General features: G+C 32.6%; 2 protein-coding genes and 1 non-coding gene across 3 annotated transcripts; 1 reads left to right on the top strand and 2 right to left on the bottom strand.

Annotated features, from left to right (window-relative positions):
* The first annotated feature begins 6,878 nt into the window (after positions 1 to 6,878).
* Positions 6,879 to 6,951, top strand: TRNAR-CCU (transfer RNA arginine (anticodon CCU)). The gene has a single exon. It is a non-coding gene; the product is annotated as a tRNA-Arg (tRNA).
* Positions 6,952 to 7,370: 419 nt separating this feature from the next.
* On the bottom strand, positions 7,371 to 8,555 carry LOC139870167 (uncharacterized). Its single transcript, XM_071858011.1, has one exon. It carries the CDS (start codon positions 8,553 to 8,555, stop codon positions 7,371 to 7,373), a length of 1,185 nt encoding a protein of 394 aa, XP_071714112.1.
* Positions 8,556 to 10,550: 1,995 nt separating this feature from the next.
* LOC139872504 (eukaryotic translation initiation factor 2 subunit beta-like) lies at positions 10,551 to 15,795 on the bottom strand. The gene is made up of 10 exons (XM_071860396.1): positions 15,657 to 15,795; positions 15,079 to 15,163; positions 14,893 to 15,001; positions 14,746 to 14,801; positions 13,824 to 13,881; positions 13,641 to 13,735; positions 13,378 to 13,523; positions 13,021 to 13,163; positions 12,758 to 12,843; positions 10,551 to 10,845 (listed from the first exon to the last, which is right to left on the bottom strand). Exons 2-10 carry the CDS (start codon positions 15,124 to 15,126, stop codon positions 10,768 to 10,770), a joined length of 819 nt encoding a protein of 272 aa, XP_071716497.1. The 5' UTR covers positions 15,127 to 15,163; positions 15,657 to 15,795; the 3' UTR covers positions 10,551 to 10,767.
* Between the last annotated feature and the right edge of the window lie 378 nt (positions 15,796 to 16,173).

Below are 16,173 nucleotides of genomic sequence, written 5' to 3'. Positions count from 1 at the left end.
TCCATTTTCTTTCTATTCGTGATTAGATCTTTCAAGAATTTAGCATATCTTGGCATTCCTGAAATCACATCAATGAAAGGAAGATTTACATTTATTTGTTTAAACATATCCAAGAATTTGGATTGCTCGGCTTCAGGTTTTTCTTTCTTCATTTTACTCGGGTAAGGAAGTGGTGGTTGGTATGGTTTAACATAAGGTTTATTCTTAACTGTGTTATCTTCATTAACCTTTTCAACTACCGGTTCTTTTTCCTTATCTTGATCAGGTTGTGGTTCTTGTGGAATAGGAATGGTTTCATCAGAAGTTACAGGTATTTCAGGTGGTTTAAGTGTTGTACCACTTCTTGTGGTAATAGCTTTAGCTGTTTCATTCCGGGGGTTAGCATTTGTATCGCTAGGTAGACTTCCCGGTTTTCTTTCACCTATCAACCTTGCTAGGTTACTTACTTCTTGTTCCAGATTTTGAATAGAAGCTTGTTGATTTCTAAATGCTTGAGCATTTTGTTCATTTGTTTGTTTTTGAGATGTGAAAAACTGCGTTTGAGTTTCAACTAGCTTCGTCATCATATCTTCTAAATTCGGCTTTTTATCATCGGTTTGTTGTGGTGGTTTGTTTTGAAAATTCGGTCTTTGCTGATTATAAGTATTATTGGATACTTGTTGATTGCTAGGACCTTGTTGGTTATTGTATGGAATATTTCGGTTATAATTCTGGTTTTGATTGTAAATCGGTCTTGGCGGTTGATAATTATTCTGATAATTATTTCCAGGCCTTTGGTTTATGTATGAAATATTCTCTCTTTGTTCCATTGTTAATTCAATACTGAGACAATCTTTTGTCAAATGTGGTCCTCCACACTGCTCACAACTAATTCGTATAGAGTGAATATCCTTAGTCATCTTTTCCATTCGTCTCTCGAAAGCATCTATCTTTGCGGAAATGGAATCTAAGTCATGGCTAGAATCGGCTCTAGCTGCTTTAGATGATCTAATGATGTCTTTTTCTTGGTGCCACTCATGTGAGTGGGAAGCAGTATTATCAATAATTTTGTACGCATCAGTTTCGGTTTTTTTCATAATAGAACCACCAGCTGCTATATCTATGTCTTTTCTTGTAGTGATGTCGCATCCTTGGTAGAATATTTGTACTATTTGACAGGTGTCTAAACCATGTTGCGGACATCCTCTTAACAATTTTCCATATCTTGTCCACGCCTCATATAGAGTTTCATTTGGCTTCTGTGTGAACGTAACAATTTCTGCTTGAAGTCTTACGGCTTTAGATGCAGGAAAGAATTGTTTAAGAAATTTGTCAATTAAAACATCCCATGTATCAATCGCCCCTTCAGGTAACGATTCCAACCAATCTTTGGCTTCTCCCTTCAAAGTCCAGGGAAATAACATGAGATATATCTGTTCATCCTCCACTTCTCGTATTTTAAATAGTGTGCAGATCCTATTAAAGGTACGTAGATGTTCATTTGGATCTTCCTTCGGCGCACCACTAAATTGGCATTGATTAGTCACCATGTGTAAAATTTGTCCTTTGATTTCATAATCTGGCGCATTAATGTCTGGATGAGTAATTGCGTGACCTTGGCCAGTGCGTTTAGCTCTCATTCGGTCTTCCATACTTAAAGGTTCCAGATTCTCCATAATTGAATTTGTTGAATCGGTATCACTAGATGATTCTGTTTTAATAGTTCGTTCCTCAACAATCTCTGTTTGAATGATTGGTGGTTCCGGAGGAAAGTTTAGTGGTTCAGGATCTACGAACCGTTCCTGAATATTTTCTGGATTCTCAATTGTGAGGTTTGTTTCAAAAACTGGATTATCGGAAATTTGAACTGAAGTACTTGGTCGACTGGATGACGATTCTAAAGAAAAATCAACGGCGGTTATATTTGTTAAACGATGTCTTGATCGAGTTACAGGTGGTGAACGTACAAAAGGTGATGAACGTCTTGCTCGGTGCATTCACTGAATATCCTATTAGTTTTTAAAAAGGAAAGAAAAATTATAATAAGTTATCCAATCAATAGACTTTTCTGATTTTGCCCACGTTTCGAATAGCCAAAAGATGCAGCAGAGGGGCAGGATTCGTTTGGTCTCAATATAATTGAGGACTGTTTGGCTCCAATAACCCGGTCCACGTACAAATCCAACTATTACTACGAACCAGAAAATTTTGATGTCTATTAATTTAACTACTTAAAATAAATTTTCGTAATTTTAAGAAATTTAGATAAGAAGTAGAAAAAATTCTAAGTCCTAAAACTAGAATAGCGAGAAATAAGAGAGAAAAAGAGTTCGTCGCAAAAGGTCGAAAAAGAAAAATGGTTGAAAAATAAAAGGTGACGGAAAAATAAAAGAAACTTATCAAAACTTAAAAATACTTAACTAATTTAACCTTATTACTACAACTAACTTAAAATTATAATCGCAAATTGAAATTACTAATTGGAATGATAATTGATACATAGTAAAAGGTGTCTAAAAATATTAAAGCTTACAGGAAAAACTAAATCCCAAATGGAAATAACTTAAAAAGAAACTAAAACTTAAAAAGGCGTCGCAAAATTCTAAAGCACCTAAATCTTAGTCTAAAGAAAAAGCACTTAAGGAATTCTACGGCAAAGCCTAAAAATCTAGGAGTAAAAATAACTATAGCAAAAACTAAGTTTAAAATTAAATATGAGCTAAACAATACAAATATTACGCTACAACGATTAAAAAGGGACAAAATATTAAAAGTTATAAAAAGTTATAAAAATACAATTTTTATTAAAATATTATTTTTATATTAATTATATTAAAGTATTAAGTTTTAAATATAATAAAACTAATTAAAAGTAGTTAAAATTAATTAAACTAAAAACTTAATTAATAATAATCAAATTAGGGTTTAATTATAATAATAATATATTATACTCCGTAATAAATGCGTTTTTAGGGTTTGGTTGTGGCCCTGTCAGACCCCTCATGCGAGTCGCATGATTTAAGAGGGTGGGTCATGCGAGTCGCATGACTGAACTGGACCGGTTCAATTGACAGGTTCAATTTGACAGGTCACGTAATATTTAATATTTATTTTCTTTTTTCTGTTTTATATTTAAAATATAAATATATATATAATTAAAATAAAACTTAATTTTAAAAACTAAAAATAAACTTAAAATACTTTATAATTTTGTAAAAATAAAAGAAAAACTTAAAAATATACTTAAAATATATTTTTTTTTTTTTTCGATTTTAAAAGCTTTTTTTTTTTTTATATATTTTTTAATTTTTTTTTAAAAATATAAATTTTACCAAAACTAATTATAACTTAAAAATTAAAAATATGGCGTTTCGCTTTGGCGATTCCCCGGCAGCGGCGCCAAAAACTTGATGTGTGTAGCGTGGTGTACGAAATAGTTATTATTTTACTAGGAAAAACTATTAAATACGATACAATTTTACACAAGATATTTATTTATTTATAGAATGGATATACTTAAACCTTGCTACAACACTTATAGGCAGTGTACCTAATCGTACAGTAGTGTAGTTTTTAGTAAGTCCGGTTCGTTCCACAGGGAAATCTTTAAACAAAGCTCAACGCTATATTAGTTTATTTTTATAAAAATACAAATATATATATATAGGTAATATTATTATTATAAAGGGGGGTTTTTACCGTTTAATGACCGGTTTGTCGATTTTAAGACTTTAGTCGCAGTTAAAACCTAATGTAAAATATAAAATAAATACAAGACTTAAATTAAAGCGTAAAGTAAATAACGATAATGAAATTGCGAATAATAAAAATGCGATAAAATTAAATTGCGATAATTAAAAAGTACGATAATTAAAAGTGCGATAAAATAAAATAAATAAAAGTGCGATAATTAGAAGTGCAATTAAATATAAAATAAAGGAAATTAAATATGAAATAAAAGAATTATGCTTATTTAAACTTCCGTAATCATGATGTTTGACGTGTTGATTTTAGTTTTATGCCCATGGGTTAATTGTCCTTTGTCCTGGATTATTTAATATGTCCGTCTGGTTTTTGTCCATAACAGTCCATCAGTCATAAATATAAATTGCAAGTGTCCTTGTCAAATTATTATTATACCCGAAGATAAATATTCCAACTAATTGGGGATTCGAATTGTAACAAGGTTTTAATACTTTGTTTAATGAATACACCAGGTTATCGACTGCTTGTAAACCAAGGTTTTACTACTTTGTTAACAATTACACCAATTACCCTTGAATGTAATTTCACCCCTGTTTTAATTATTCTAGTGGCTATTAATCCATTCCCGTGTCCGGTTAAATGAACGATTATTCGTACATATAAATACCCCGCCCATCGTGTCCGATTGAGTGTATATGGTAGTTTATAGGGACGCCCAATTGTAAATCTTTATATTAACATTAACAAACTTTCATTTAGTTAAACAAATATAAAGCCCATTAATAGCCCATAGTCTAGTTTCCACAAGTGTCGTTCTTTTGTCCAAACCCCAATTATGGTACAAAGCCCAATTACCCAATTTTAGTAATTAGCCCAACATCATGATTACTTCGTTTTAAATAAGCATAATAATAACTTAGCTACGAGACATTAATGTAAAAAGGTTGAACATAACTTACAATGATTAAAAATAGCGTAGCGTTACACGGACAGAATTTCGACTTACACCCTTACAACATTCGCTAACATACCCTTATTATTAGAATTATAATTAAAATTAAAATATAAATTATAAATATAAATATATTTACGTATGAAGAGGAAGAGAAAAAAGATGATTAAAACTTGGCACAAAACTGGCTTTATATAGGACCTGACCAGCAATCTCACTCCATGCGACTCGCATGGATTTGTGCCTCTGGCCATGCGAGTCGCATGGCCACCCTGGATCCAGCCAAATTGCTTTGTTTTCTTCTTGCCGACGTAATATAATAATAATAATATATATAATTTATAATTATATATAATTATATATATATTATATTATATTCTTGTGCATAGTAGACTAGATATTTTTGGTCCGTTGCGTCGGGCGTTTCTTCTTGGCTCAGGTCCCGGTTCCGGATTTTCGGACGTCCTCGCGTATTATTTTATATCGTGTACTTTGCGTCTTGTAACTTGTACTCTTGTCATTTTGAGACGTTCCTCATCAATATTTTGAACCTTTTTAATTGTATCTTGTACTTTTTAGCTCTTTGGACCTTTTTGTCTTCAATTTGTCGAATCTGCTTTTTATCTTCTCTTTTTAAAATTTAAACGAATATCGCTTGTAAATCGAACAATACCAACTTAAAATCTTGTCTTTCTTGAGGAATAATGCTATGAAATATATGTTCGTTTTTAGCATTATCAGTTGGCAAGGTTCAGCTCTGCTCCTACCAAAAGACACTGGAATGGGATCAAACACATATTTCGATACCTTCGAGGAACTACTGATTTAGGATTATTTTATTCTAACGAATCAAAACAAGATTTGGTTGGTTATGCAGATGCAGGTTATTTATCTGATCCACATAAAGCTAAATCTCAAACTGGATATGTATTCCTAAATGGAGGTACTGCAATATCATGGCGTTCTCAAAAACAAACACTTGTTGCTACATCGTCAAATCATGCCGAAGTGATTGCATTACATGAAGCTACTCGGGAATGTTTTTGGTTGAGATCAATGACACAAATCATTACTGATTCTTGTGGACTAGAACGCGATAAAAGTCCAACAATTATCTATGAAGATAATGCAGCTTGCATAGCACAGATGAAAGAAGGGTATATCAAAAGTGACCGAACCAAACACATACCTCCTAGATTCTTCTCATACACTCAAAATCTCATTAAGGACAACGAGATTGAAATGAGATATGTTCAATCCAGCAAAAACTCTGCTGATCTTTTCACGAAAGCACTTCCAACTGCTATTTTCAGAACACACGTTCATAACATTGGCATGAGACATGTTCAAAAGATGTAACAGCTGAAGCGATGTCTACTTGAGGGGGAGTCAACTCCATGCTGCACTCTTTTTCCCTTAGCTAAAGTTTTTTCCCACTGGGTTTTCTTTAGCAAGGTTTTTAACGAGGCAGTAATTTATAGTTGATCTTCAACAAAATAAAATTGCTATCCAAGGGGGAGTGTTATAATAATAATAATAATATAGATATGGATAGTCAATTTTGGTGTATACATATAGTCAATTTTGGTACACAAAGTATGTATTTTTATATTGAGATTTTAGGCTATAAATACTCATGAATGCAAGCATTAAACTTGCACCATTTCACACACTTACAAAGTGTTTCTTTCTTTCTCCATTATCATCTTTGTTCTTACACTTCATTATTAGTATTCTTAATCAAGAATCAAATCACTAAAGGTAGTTATAAGCCTACTGAATTATAACATCAAGAATCAAACCACTAAAGGTAGTTATAAGCCTACTGAAATATAACAATTAAAGGTTTGATAGGTCATTTGTTGTAAATAATTGTAATTTATCTTTATTTATACTTATAAATAAAAACTAAACAAAAAATTATATAAAATTTTTTTTATAAAAAACCTGTAATTTTACGAGTCATTTCACTAGTATAATATAATAATTAGAAGTAATCATTATGAAATAGTGAGATACAATGATAGAATTATAGAATATAAGTATAATATAATATAATAATTAGAAGTAATCATTATGAAATAGTGAGATACAATGACCGTATAAACTGCTCTTATTATCTTTATATACATTTTTTATTTACTGTAAGAAAACAATTACCTAAATAATTGGTTAAAACTATACTGAACAATTTTGTATCGGAGGTGATCTATTGATGTACCGAGTGACTTAGACACATCAAGCGCCTGTAGCTCAGTGGATAGAGCGTCTGTTTCCTAAGCAGAAGGTCGTAGGTTCGACCCCTACCTGGCGCGCTAAAAGGTTATAATTGTTTGTATGTTTTTGGTTTTTGCTTCAAAGGAAAATAAGCTTTTCAGAATTTCAGTTTTTTCGGGCTGGGACGTCGACTGGATAAGTGGCAATTTCATGCCACCGCACCTAACCCTGTTTCGTTGTCAATCATAACATAAAGGTCCTGAAAAATTATACTCCGTAACAACAATAAACTTCAACATGACATAAACTAAACCAATACAATACTATATATAATCAACTGTTTATCGTTGATTGTGCACACTTGGGATGGTAAATGTATACATTGTCTATTCAAAAAATTGAACCTTTGAAAGAAAACGAAACATCGATCCAGATTCAATCCTCATAAGCCGCAACTTCAACGACTTGTTGCTATTAACAAAAAACGGAACATAGATGACAAGTATACATATAGAAATTACGATGCCATAACTGGCGTTTTATGTTCCAAAAGATTTTGTCTAAGCATTTGATACGCGTTCCTATAATGTTCTAACGAAATACTCAACTGTCTAACCGCTTGTCGTTTCTCTTCAACTCCTTCTTCGATCACCTCTCTTTGTTTCTCAATAACTTTCTCCATATCTCTACCTCGACACGTTAACTCCTCAATCGACTTACGTGATTGTTCACATTCCATTTGCAGTTTCTGCAATCGATCGTTCATTTCATCGATTTGATCATCTTTTAATCTCATTTCCTCTTCAAGTTCACTCACTTTCGCAACAAATTCTTCTCGTTCCATCTTCAATTCCTCAAGTTCATCTTCCATTTCAGTTTCTTCAATTCGTTTTTCATCGTTAGATCCAAAACGTTGATGTAACGTTTCATTCGAGTCGAATTCTCGCCTTAATCTTCTCACATCTTCTTCGGCACCACCGAGTTTTTCCTCAAGTGCGTAAATTCGATCAACCGATTCATCCGAAAAATCATCATCTCGTGGCTCCATAGATTCGTATCGTTCAAGTTTCGTTCTCAATACATTAATCTCTTCTTCCGAAGCCTGAATCTTCTCCTTCGCGATCCGTAACTCCTCCTCGTAAACCTCGATTTCGGGATTCGTTTTATTCACTTCTTGTTCCATTTGAACCTTTTTTAGCTCACCTTCCAATTCAGCAATCTTTCGACGTAATCGTCTGTAATTACCATAATTCGACGAACTCGAATGATTATTAAACAACGTATCATCCGAATCCGAACCATTCTCATACCCATTGTTTCCGACGTCGAAATAACCGGTTGGGACACCTGATAACCGACGGTTTAATTTATGTTCCGGTGACGTGATCGTAGAAGGTGGTTCGGAAACAATGTCGGTCATGGGCATGCCCGAGCTGTCTGAGGTTCGTGATCGTATGTCCGAGGGTAGGGTCCGCGTTAACTCGCACGTGGCGTTTTCGTAACGTTCAGCTAACGATCTAAACATACGATAGAAATCTTCAACTTGAGATACGAGTACGGGTCTTTTTTGGATATAAATTTCGGCTTTTTTAGCGAATGAATCTCCTTCATCTTCAATTAATTTTAACATTCGTTTCACGCTGCGATCCATTTCTGAAATCAAGAATCGTTTGGTGGGTCCACGAGTCGACATTTTCGCCATTTGAGAGTTTACAACAAACAATCATGTTATTCTTTTTATGTTTTACGTTGTTGTTCGAATTGTTGATGAAATTGGCTATAAGGTCAAAGATTGATCATATATTACCGTGAAATAATGAGGCAGCTTGAAATTTTTATTCGGGGCAAAAGCTACATAATTACGAGAGAGTAATTTCTTTTATTTTTTATTCTATTATTTTATCTTATTTTATTTTATTTTTTTTGGAAAAAGCAGACATTCGTTACCAAACAACAAGAGAAAACAAACAAAAAGACTAAAAAAACATGCAAAAACAATCGGTTTGAGCGGGAAATGATCGAACAGCCAAACTAATCTTAAAATAGAGTCGACGAAGGTAAAATGGTAAAAGTGAATCCTTACTCATTTGGTTGCTTTTGTAGCGGTTTGTGTCTATTAATTCGGTAGAGTTAACTTTGTTCCTTATGGTTTAGTCATTACGTTTGTAAACATACATGAGGCTCACGAGGCTCTGTATAGATAGTTAGTACGGTTGTCACTTTCTAGGTACGAGTCTACTCTTGTAGTTTGTTCCTTAGTTGGAAGACGTTTTTTTTTTCTGAAAACGTTTTCCGTATTTATAATAGTTTTTGTTATTTTGCAAAAAAAAAAAAAAAAAAAAAAAAAAAAAAATATATATATATATATATATATATATATATATATATAGGGGCAGGATCAATGGAGAAGTAACCAATCGGGAGGAAGCAGGGGGAAGCAAAAAAAATTTTTTTTCGTTTTTTTTTAATTTTGTTTTTTCCGGCATCAAGATCACACGAAAATATGAACATTTAGAAGAGACACTTCGTGATGAATGTTATTATTTAGGCGGGAAAACGATCGACAAAAATAACATTCAAGATAATATTGTTCGTGAAGAATATGAACGCTTTTTTTTCCATGTTTTGTGAAGTAAAATTTAGCCCGATTTAGAGTTTAGGGTTTAGGGTTTGGTGTTTTGAGTTTATTCCATAAACCCAAAACACCAAACCCTAAACCCTAAACTCTAAACCGTTCGTGTTAAAAACTCAATCTAAATCCTAAATCTAAACCCTAAATCTAAACCCTAAACCCTAAATTTCTAAACCCTAATATCTAAACCCTATAAACCCTAATATCTAAACCCTAATATCTAAAACCCAATAGCTAAAACCTCAAAATACGCTCGAAAAACACGATAATTATTATATATTACTTCTTCGAGCGTTTTCCCGCCAAAATAAAAACATTTATCACAAAGTGTCTCTACTAAATGTTCATATTTTCATCTCATCTATAATGTTCGTGAACAAAGTTTTTTCAAAAAACGAAGAAAAAAAAAGTTTTTGCTTCCCCCCGTTTCCCTCCGAATGGTTACTTCCCTCTTGATCCTACCACACACACACACTCTCTCTCTCTCTCTCTCTCTCTCTCTCTCTCTATATATATATATATATATATATATATATATATATATATATATATATATATATATATATATATATAAAATAAAAATAGAGCCGACGAAATAAAGTTGCATAATTGTTTGGTACTTCATCATTTTATGTAATATATTTAATTTATGTCATGAGTTGTTTTGCTTAAAGATGGAGCACTATTTGCCATTTGGAATGAAACTTTTGTTAATCGGTTAGCTAATGTTCAAAAGGTTAGCCGATTATGACGACTTCGCGACAATTCTAAAGCAATTTTGGAGCCGGTTATGACAACTTAGCCGACAATTCTAAAGCGATTTTGGTAAAAGACGGTAGTGATGGTTTTAGTGACGAAATTAGTGATGGTTTTAGTGACGATAAGACGGTTTTGTGACAGTCTGAGGTTAGAAACAATGACTTACTAGTGTATAACTGTATATTGTTATAGTTTGAGAACCAAACTACTATCAAAAGCCTTACTAATACTATCAACAGGAAAAGCCTTGCTAAAAATCACAGGCATTGTAAAGTTTAAAATAGTCAATAAGTCAACTGATCATTCGATATAACCAAGACAGATAATCTGTAGACCCAAATAAGAGAAAGTAGTAAGGTCATCCTCGGATAATTATACTAATACATGATTATTATAGGAACACAGTTTAGCATAAAGCTTAACTTTGTCCATCTGTCCATACAGATAAACTTACATAGTTCTCTTCAAACGGTTGCACCACACACTTTTTCATTCGAACGTATCTTTTTTATCTCCAGCAAAATTAAGTTCCAGCCTTTCTACGACCAACACGAGCCACAAAACCAGCTTTGATTTGAGCAACTGATCGCCCAGAACCACACTACAAAATAAGAAACAATATCAAGAACTAAAAAGGACACCGTGAATCATGCAAAAAATCGACACTAATGATGTGGCAAAAAAAAAAAATTTGACACTAATGATAAACTGCTTTTCTGCTTCATATTAATAAAGCTGGAAAGCAATTTTCCACATTTTACTGCAAAAAGGCACTTATAGTGCTAACATTGAAGGTGCTCTGAATGAACCAAGCAAGTAAAACTGAAAATTAACTGACAAGGTAACAGGTCAAGTAGGTCAAATGGATTAAAAATCGCCAAAAGTGTAATTAAATGCTGACAGACAAAATTTAAAATCATTGTATATATATTATATATATTTCAATAAAGAACTACTAATCATGACACTGAAGTGCAAAAAGGAACTAATAGTGCTAACAATGGACGTGCTCTGAACGGGCTAAACAGATAAAAGGAACAGCTACAATATTTACGCCATAAAAATCTTCTAGATTTGCATATGCTAACTCGAGGCAAACAATCACATGGATAATACTTCTGTATTGTATATTATATATATAAATAATAAGGGCAAATTACATAAAAAGGTAACTTATTTTTCCTCTCTTCCTATTTTCGGTAATCTATTTCATTCTGCCATAAAAAAAGGATCCTGTTTTCAAAAGTTAATTAAAAAGAGGGGTCTCGATAACTTTCTCCGTTAAATGCCAACTTGGCATTCCACGTCATCACTTTTTTCCACTGGACTGGTTACATGTTATTTTATTGGCTATGTCATTAATTTAAAATTACAAACCATATTAATTTAAAATCCATATCTTTATGTTCTTCTTCCATTCATCTCTTTCACAGGTTCACCTAGGTTTATCTTCCCCAAATCAATACCACCTAAAATGCTAAAATCCAAAATCATTGTATCTATCAACTAATTCAGAGCACTAAAATTAAATTACAACTTCATTTGCATTAGAAGATTAAAACCCAACAATCCAAATAAAACCTAGTAACCATAGAAATGAAAATATGTCAGTGACCAAAGCAAAGAACTACGATACACCCTTTTTCAAATCAAAATCCAATTTTAATTTTCACTAAATATAAGTACAAAACTAAAAAGAAAACTAAACTACCCAGTAGTAAGAAACGATTTAAACCTTAACATATGTAAATTTTTTCCATTCCATCATCTCAAGATCTGAACAATGTTTAATCGAGTGTCACCGCCATCACCGGCGCATATCCGTATGAAATCTAGATGGTTATAGTGGTTGTACATAAAAAAATTTTGATTCCCTAATTTGTGTTGGTTACCAAATTTGTGAAGCACGCAGACCTGCAAATCTTTCTTCAAAACAAATCTTGATGTTTGTTCCCAAATTTGTTGGAATGTAATTAAATGGTTTGAAGTTAGGTATGTGAGACAGAGAAAGATGAAGATAAAATGGTTCTTGCAATTTCTCGTTTCTTGCCTTCTTGGGCAACCATTTGGTTTTATTTTGGAAGATCAATTTGATGAGTAAAGTAAATGGTTTGATTTCCACATAGATGAATGGAAGAAGAACATAAAAGATACTAGGGCTGTTAAATTAATGACATGGAATACACTTAATGTCCTAATAACCAGTCCACGTGGAAAAAAACTGATGACGTGGAATGCCAAGTTGGCATTTAACGGAGAAAGTTAACGAGACTCCTCTTTTTGATTAACTTTTGAAAATAGAATCCTTTTTTTATGGAAAAATGAAATAGATTACCGAAAATAGGAAAAGAGGCAAAATATGTTACCTTTTTATGTAATTTGCCCAAATAATAAATAAATAGGGGATGAATAAAGTATAATAACCTATGCGGGTATCTCTCTCACACACACACACACACACACACAGTTTACCGACAAATTGACACCAAGGAAGGTTTAGTATCCCAATGTACCTTCTCACATCGAAGGAAGAAAAGGCGGTTTTCCTTTGAAAGAATTGTATCAGGGCTCTTGCAACCATTGCAGATGACATACTCATCTGTAAACATAAATTTATCAGCAAAAACTGCATCAAACTCTACACATTAATGATATGTATATGAAGCCATATCATCATGCTTCGGGTTCATTTCCAAATTATAAAAAGATAGCAATAGAAATACAAAGTATAAATGAACTTTCTACTTCAAACATGAGATCTGGAGAAGTAACTTACTGACATATCGCCTCAAAATCCCTTCAAAATTTTTGGGTGCAAATCTACCCTTCACTACCAACCTTTGCTGCCCATCAAGTGATCCACTTGTACCGAGTTCAGCAAGCAAGAAGGTCATAACATGCTCTGGCTGTCGATGCATCCTAATCGCCATAACAAACGGACAAAATTCAGGAATGACCAACAACTTTTAACACGAAAAGCATCTTATAAGTCTGAATAATGACCAAAGGTGTGAAGTATTCTATATAAAGTTCTAGACTTTCATGTACCCAATACGCAAGCGGGGTATAAACTGTTAACCACAAATTTACTATGATAAGTAAGTAAAAAAAATTGGTATTAGCTTGTACATACGATTTGCAAAGATCCATAAAATTCACAAAGACAGTTTTCTTTGTTCCTTCTCGAAGAACTTGTGGTGGACGCATGACCGTCCTCCTTCTATCTCCAGCAAGCTCGGGGTTGTTTTCACGAAGAATATGGAAGACTCGGCCCAAAAGCTAATCAAATTTGATTGCAAAATTAGCAATACTATCAACAAGAGAAATAAAAAGAAGTGTAATAAGGTTACATTTATGCAATGCGATCGAATATTTGAGAGTAAAAAGATTACATACCTCCTCATATTTGTAATCACGATCTGTTCCTTCCCATGGTAGTTTTTGTTCTTCCAAGTCAATTCCTTCTCCTTCCTCATCCCCTCCAATAGGATCTAATCGACACAAAAAGCTTCTTTGTTCATTTGAAAGAAATAAAATTATGGACGATAAGTTATATAACAGATTAACAGTATTACTTACCACCATCTATATCTTCCTCCGCATTTTCTTTCTCATCATCCAAGAGATCTGTTTGTACCTAAAACATTCATACGAATCTCGAGTTCAGATATTTGCAGACACCATATATGCTGTATTTGTAAAACATTGATTAATCGGCGAGTACCCAGCAAGTAATCAATCACTAATCGCACTAATTCAGACTTATTACCCAGCTAGTTTAAAACTCGGATTACTTAGTCAAAATTCTACTTGGTCAAACTTGAGATAATTCACGTTCTGTCAGACGTAATCAATAAAATAACCATCGTGTTATTAGACGAAAACTCTTATAGAGTCTTTTTATAAATCAAATCTTGCATATAATTAAGCTAATGGAAACTAAAGAACAAGCCCTATTAGGATACTAATACTATGATTAATCATAATCTAACAAAGAAGCAAATCCATCTAAAGATACCGACTTAAGTTAAAAGACTTCTTGATATACTAAAACTCTAATCTTCCTCTTTATAGACCAAGTAATCATCCAATTCCTTGCAAGTCAAGTTCTCTTATTTGACCTACTACATACTGCATCACTCGACCAACACTTTACTGTTTAATTTAATACAAATTCGATGGAAATAAACTAAAAATAAAAAACAAAAATATGTTTATGCGGTCTCTCCTTTCTTTTCTAAGGTATGTCACTTGTATGTGAAAGGCCTACAAAAAGATTCAATATGTTATATAATAACAAAGATTTATGTTTGCAGTATTCAAACAATTATGTTTATGTTCCTCAACAATTATGTTTGCATTTCTAGTGTATTTTAAAACATATAATTTCACAATTTATTAGTTTTATATTGAAATGTTCAGATCCGAGTTCCCCACAAGGGCCGATTATTCGCTACAACCTTGCATATATGGAATATACAATGTGGACCCCATCACTAACCTGTTTCTTCTTCTTCTTTTTCAGTCCAGTAAATGTAGGTTCAAGACCTTCAGAGACTGCATGCCAAGTGTATTGTTTTATTAAAACTTGAAAATTGACATAATATATGAAGTAAAACATGTATCAAAACTTGTTTGATTGATTTACCGGATAAGTCTTGAGTTTTCTCAACCAACTGTTCAACAGGCTCGTCGGCGGGATCTTGAATGACGACCTTCTTTTTCTTCTTCTTTTTCGATGGGTCAAATGGTATAACCTGCAATACAATAGCACATTGATAAATAAAGACTTAAATGGACAACAACATCTTAAATAAAAAAACAAACTACTCACATCTGCAGCTTCATCCTTCAACTCAATTTTATTTTCTTCCTCAGCCATGATTAATAAATCTGAAAAATCCCTACTCCAAACCCTTCTGTTCAATATCAAATAATAACAACATTAACATTAAGTACAAAAGTTTGCATAGCATCAAACAATGTTTGTTTACCATATATACACTAACCTCAAGCTTACGTATTCATTTGTTCTGTTTCAGTAATTAAAAAGTCCATTTTTACATTAAAGCTACAATTTTTATAGTATAAATATAAATATAAATATATTCACAATTTTCATTTTATACATAAAGCAAACATTTTTAGCGGTCAAAATCTTGTTACCAAAACAATGGTATTGTCAGGCTCTATTGAAAGAGCACAAATTTCTATTGATAGAAAGGGGGAAAAATCAATTGTAGCAATTTTAGGATGAAAAAGGAAAAAAAAAACGTACAGTTGATATATTCAAGAAACCCTAAATTGTTAGTTTTGGGGGAAATATAATAAATCAACAGATTCGACAATCAGAAGAGAAAATTAACATGAAGGATTAAGGATTAAGAGAGTTGAATTGAGTGAAAGTGGTACCTTTATGGAGATTGAAATCTTGGTTTGACTGCTAATATGAGATTAAGATTTTATCGAGAGTAAGTATATAATCGGTTACATGTGATGTATATATTGCTCTTAAACCTAGTTTACTAAAACCACTTTACACTGTATATTTACTGATTTTACCCTTCACACGATAATTTGCTAAATTTTGCTGTGGATCACTCAAGTGAATTGGTTTCTTGAACCTTCCGTCACTTTTTGACGACTTTCACTTTTAACCCGATTCACCACTTACGTGCAAGTCTTCTTCCTGCAAGTCTTGTCATGATTACGCACTCAACGCACCACTCTCCAAGGTAGTAAATGTTAAATATGCTTCTTTGATTTTTTAAATTCTTTAGGTTTGTTTGATATTTTATAAGATCGAACTCAACTGGTTAATTATTTAAAGTAACATTTTTTAATCTATTATTCAATTTAAATATATTCCATATTTATTGCCGTTTTACTAACTTATGCTATGATCTCGTTATTAGGGATGGCAATGGAT

This window comes from Rutidosis leptorrhynchoides, chromosome 10, assembly GCF_046630445.1.
Source record: "Rutidosis leptorrhynchoides isolate AG116_Rl617_1_P2 chromosome 10, CSIRO_AGI_Rlap_v1, whole genome shotgun sequence".
Classification (NCBI taxonomy): domain Eukaryota; kingdom Viridiplantae; phylum Streptophyta; class Magnoliopsida; order Asterales; family Asteraceae; genus Rutidosis; species Rutidosis leptorrhynchoides.
The sequence above is the reverse complement of the archived record's forward strand: the minus strand, read 5'-3'. Positions and strand labels throughout refer to the sequence as shown.

What these genes read in the sequence shown, in the direction of transcription:
- LOC139870167 (XM_071858011.1), bottom strand. Translation starts at nt 8,555, where the DNA reads ATGGCGAAAATGTCGACTCGTGGACCCACCAAACGATTCTTGATTTCA.
- LOC139872504 (XM_071860396.1), bottom strand. Translation starts at nt 15,126, where the DNA reads ATGGCTGAGGAAGAAAATAAAATTGAGTTGAAGGATGAAGCTGCAGAT. An exon ending in GTGATTACAAATATGAGGAG is followed by an intron (nt 13,524 to 13,640) that starts GTATGTAATCTT and finishes AAATTTGATTAG; the next exon opens with CTTTTGGGCCGAGTCTTCCA. An exon ending in TCTTCCTTCGATGTGAGAAG is followed by an intron (nt 10,846 to 12,757) that starts GTACATTGGGAT and finishes CTTATTTTGTAG; the next exon opens with TGTGGTTCTGGGCGATCAGT.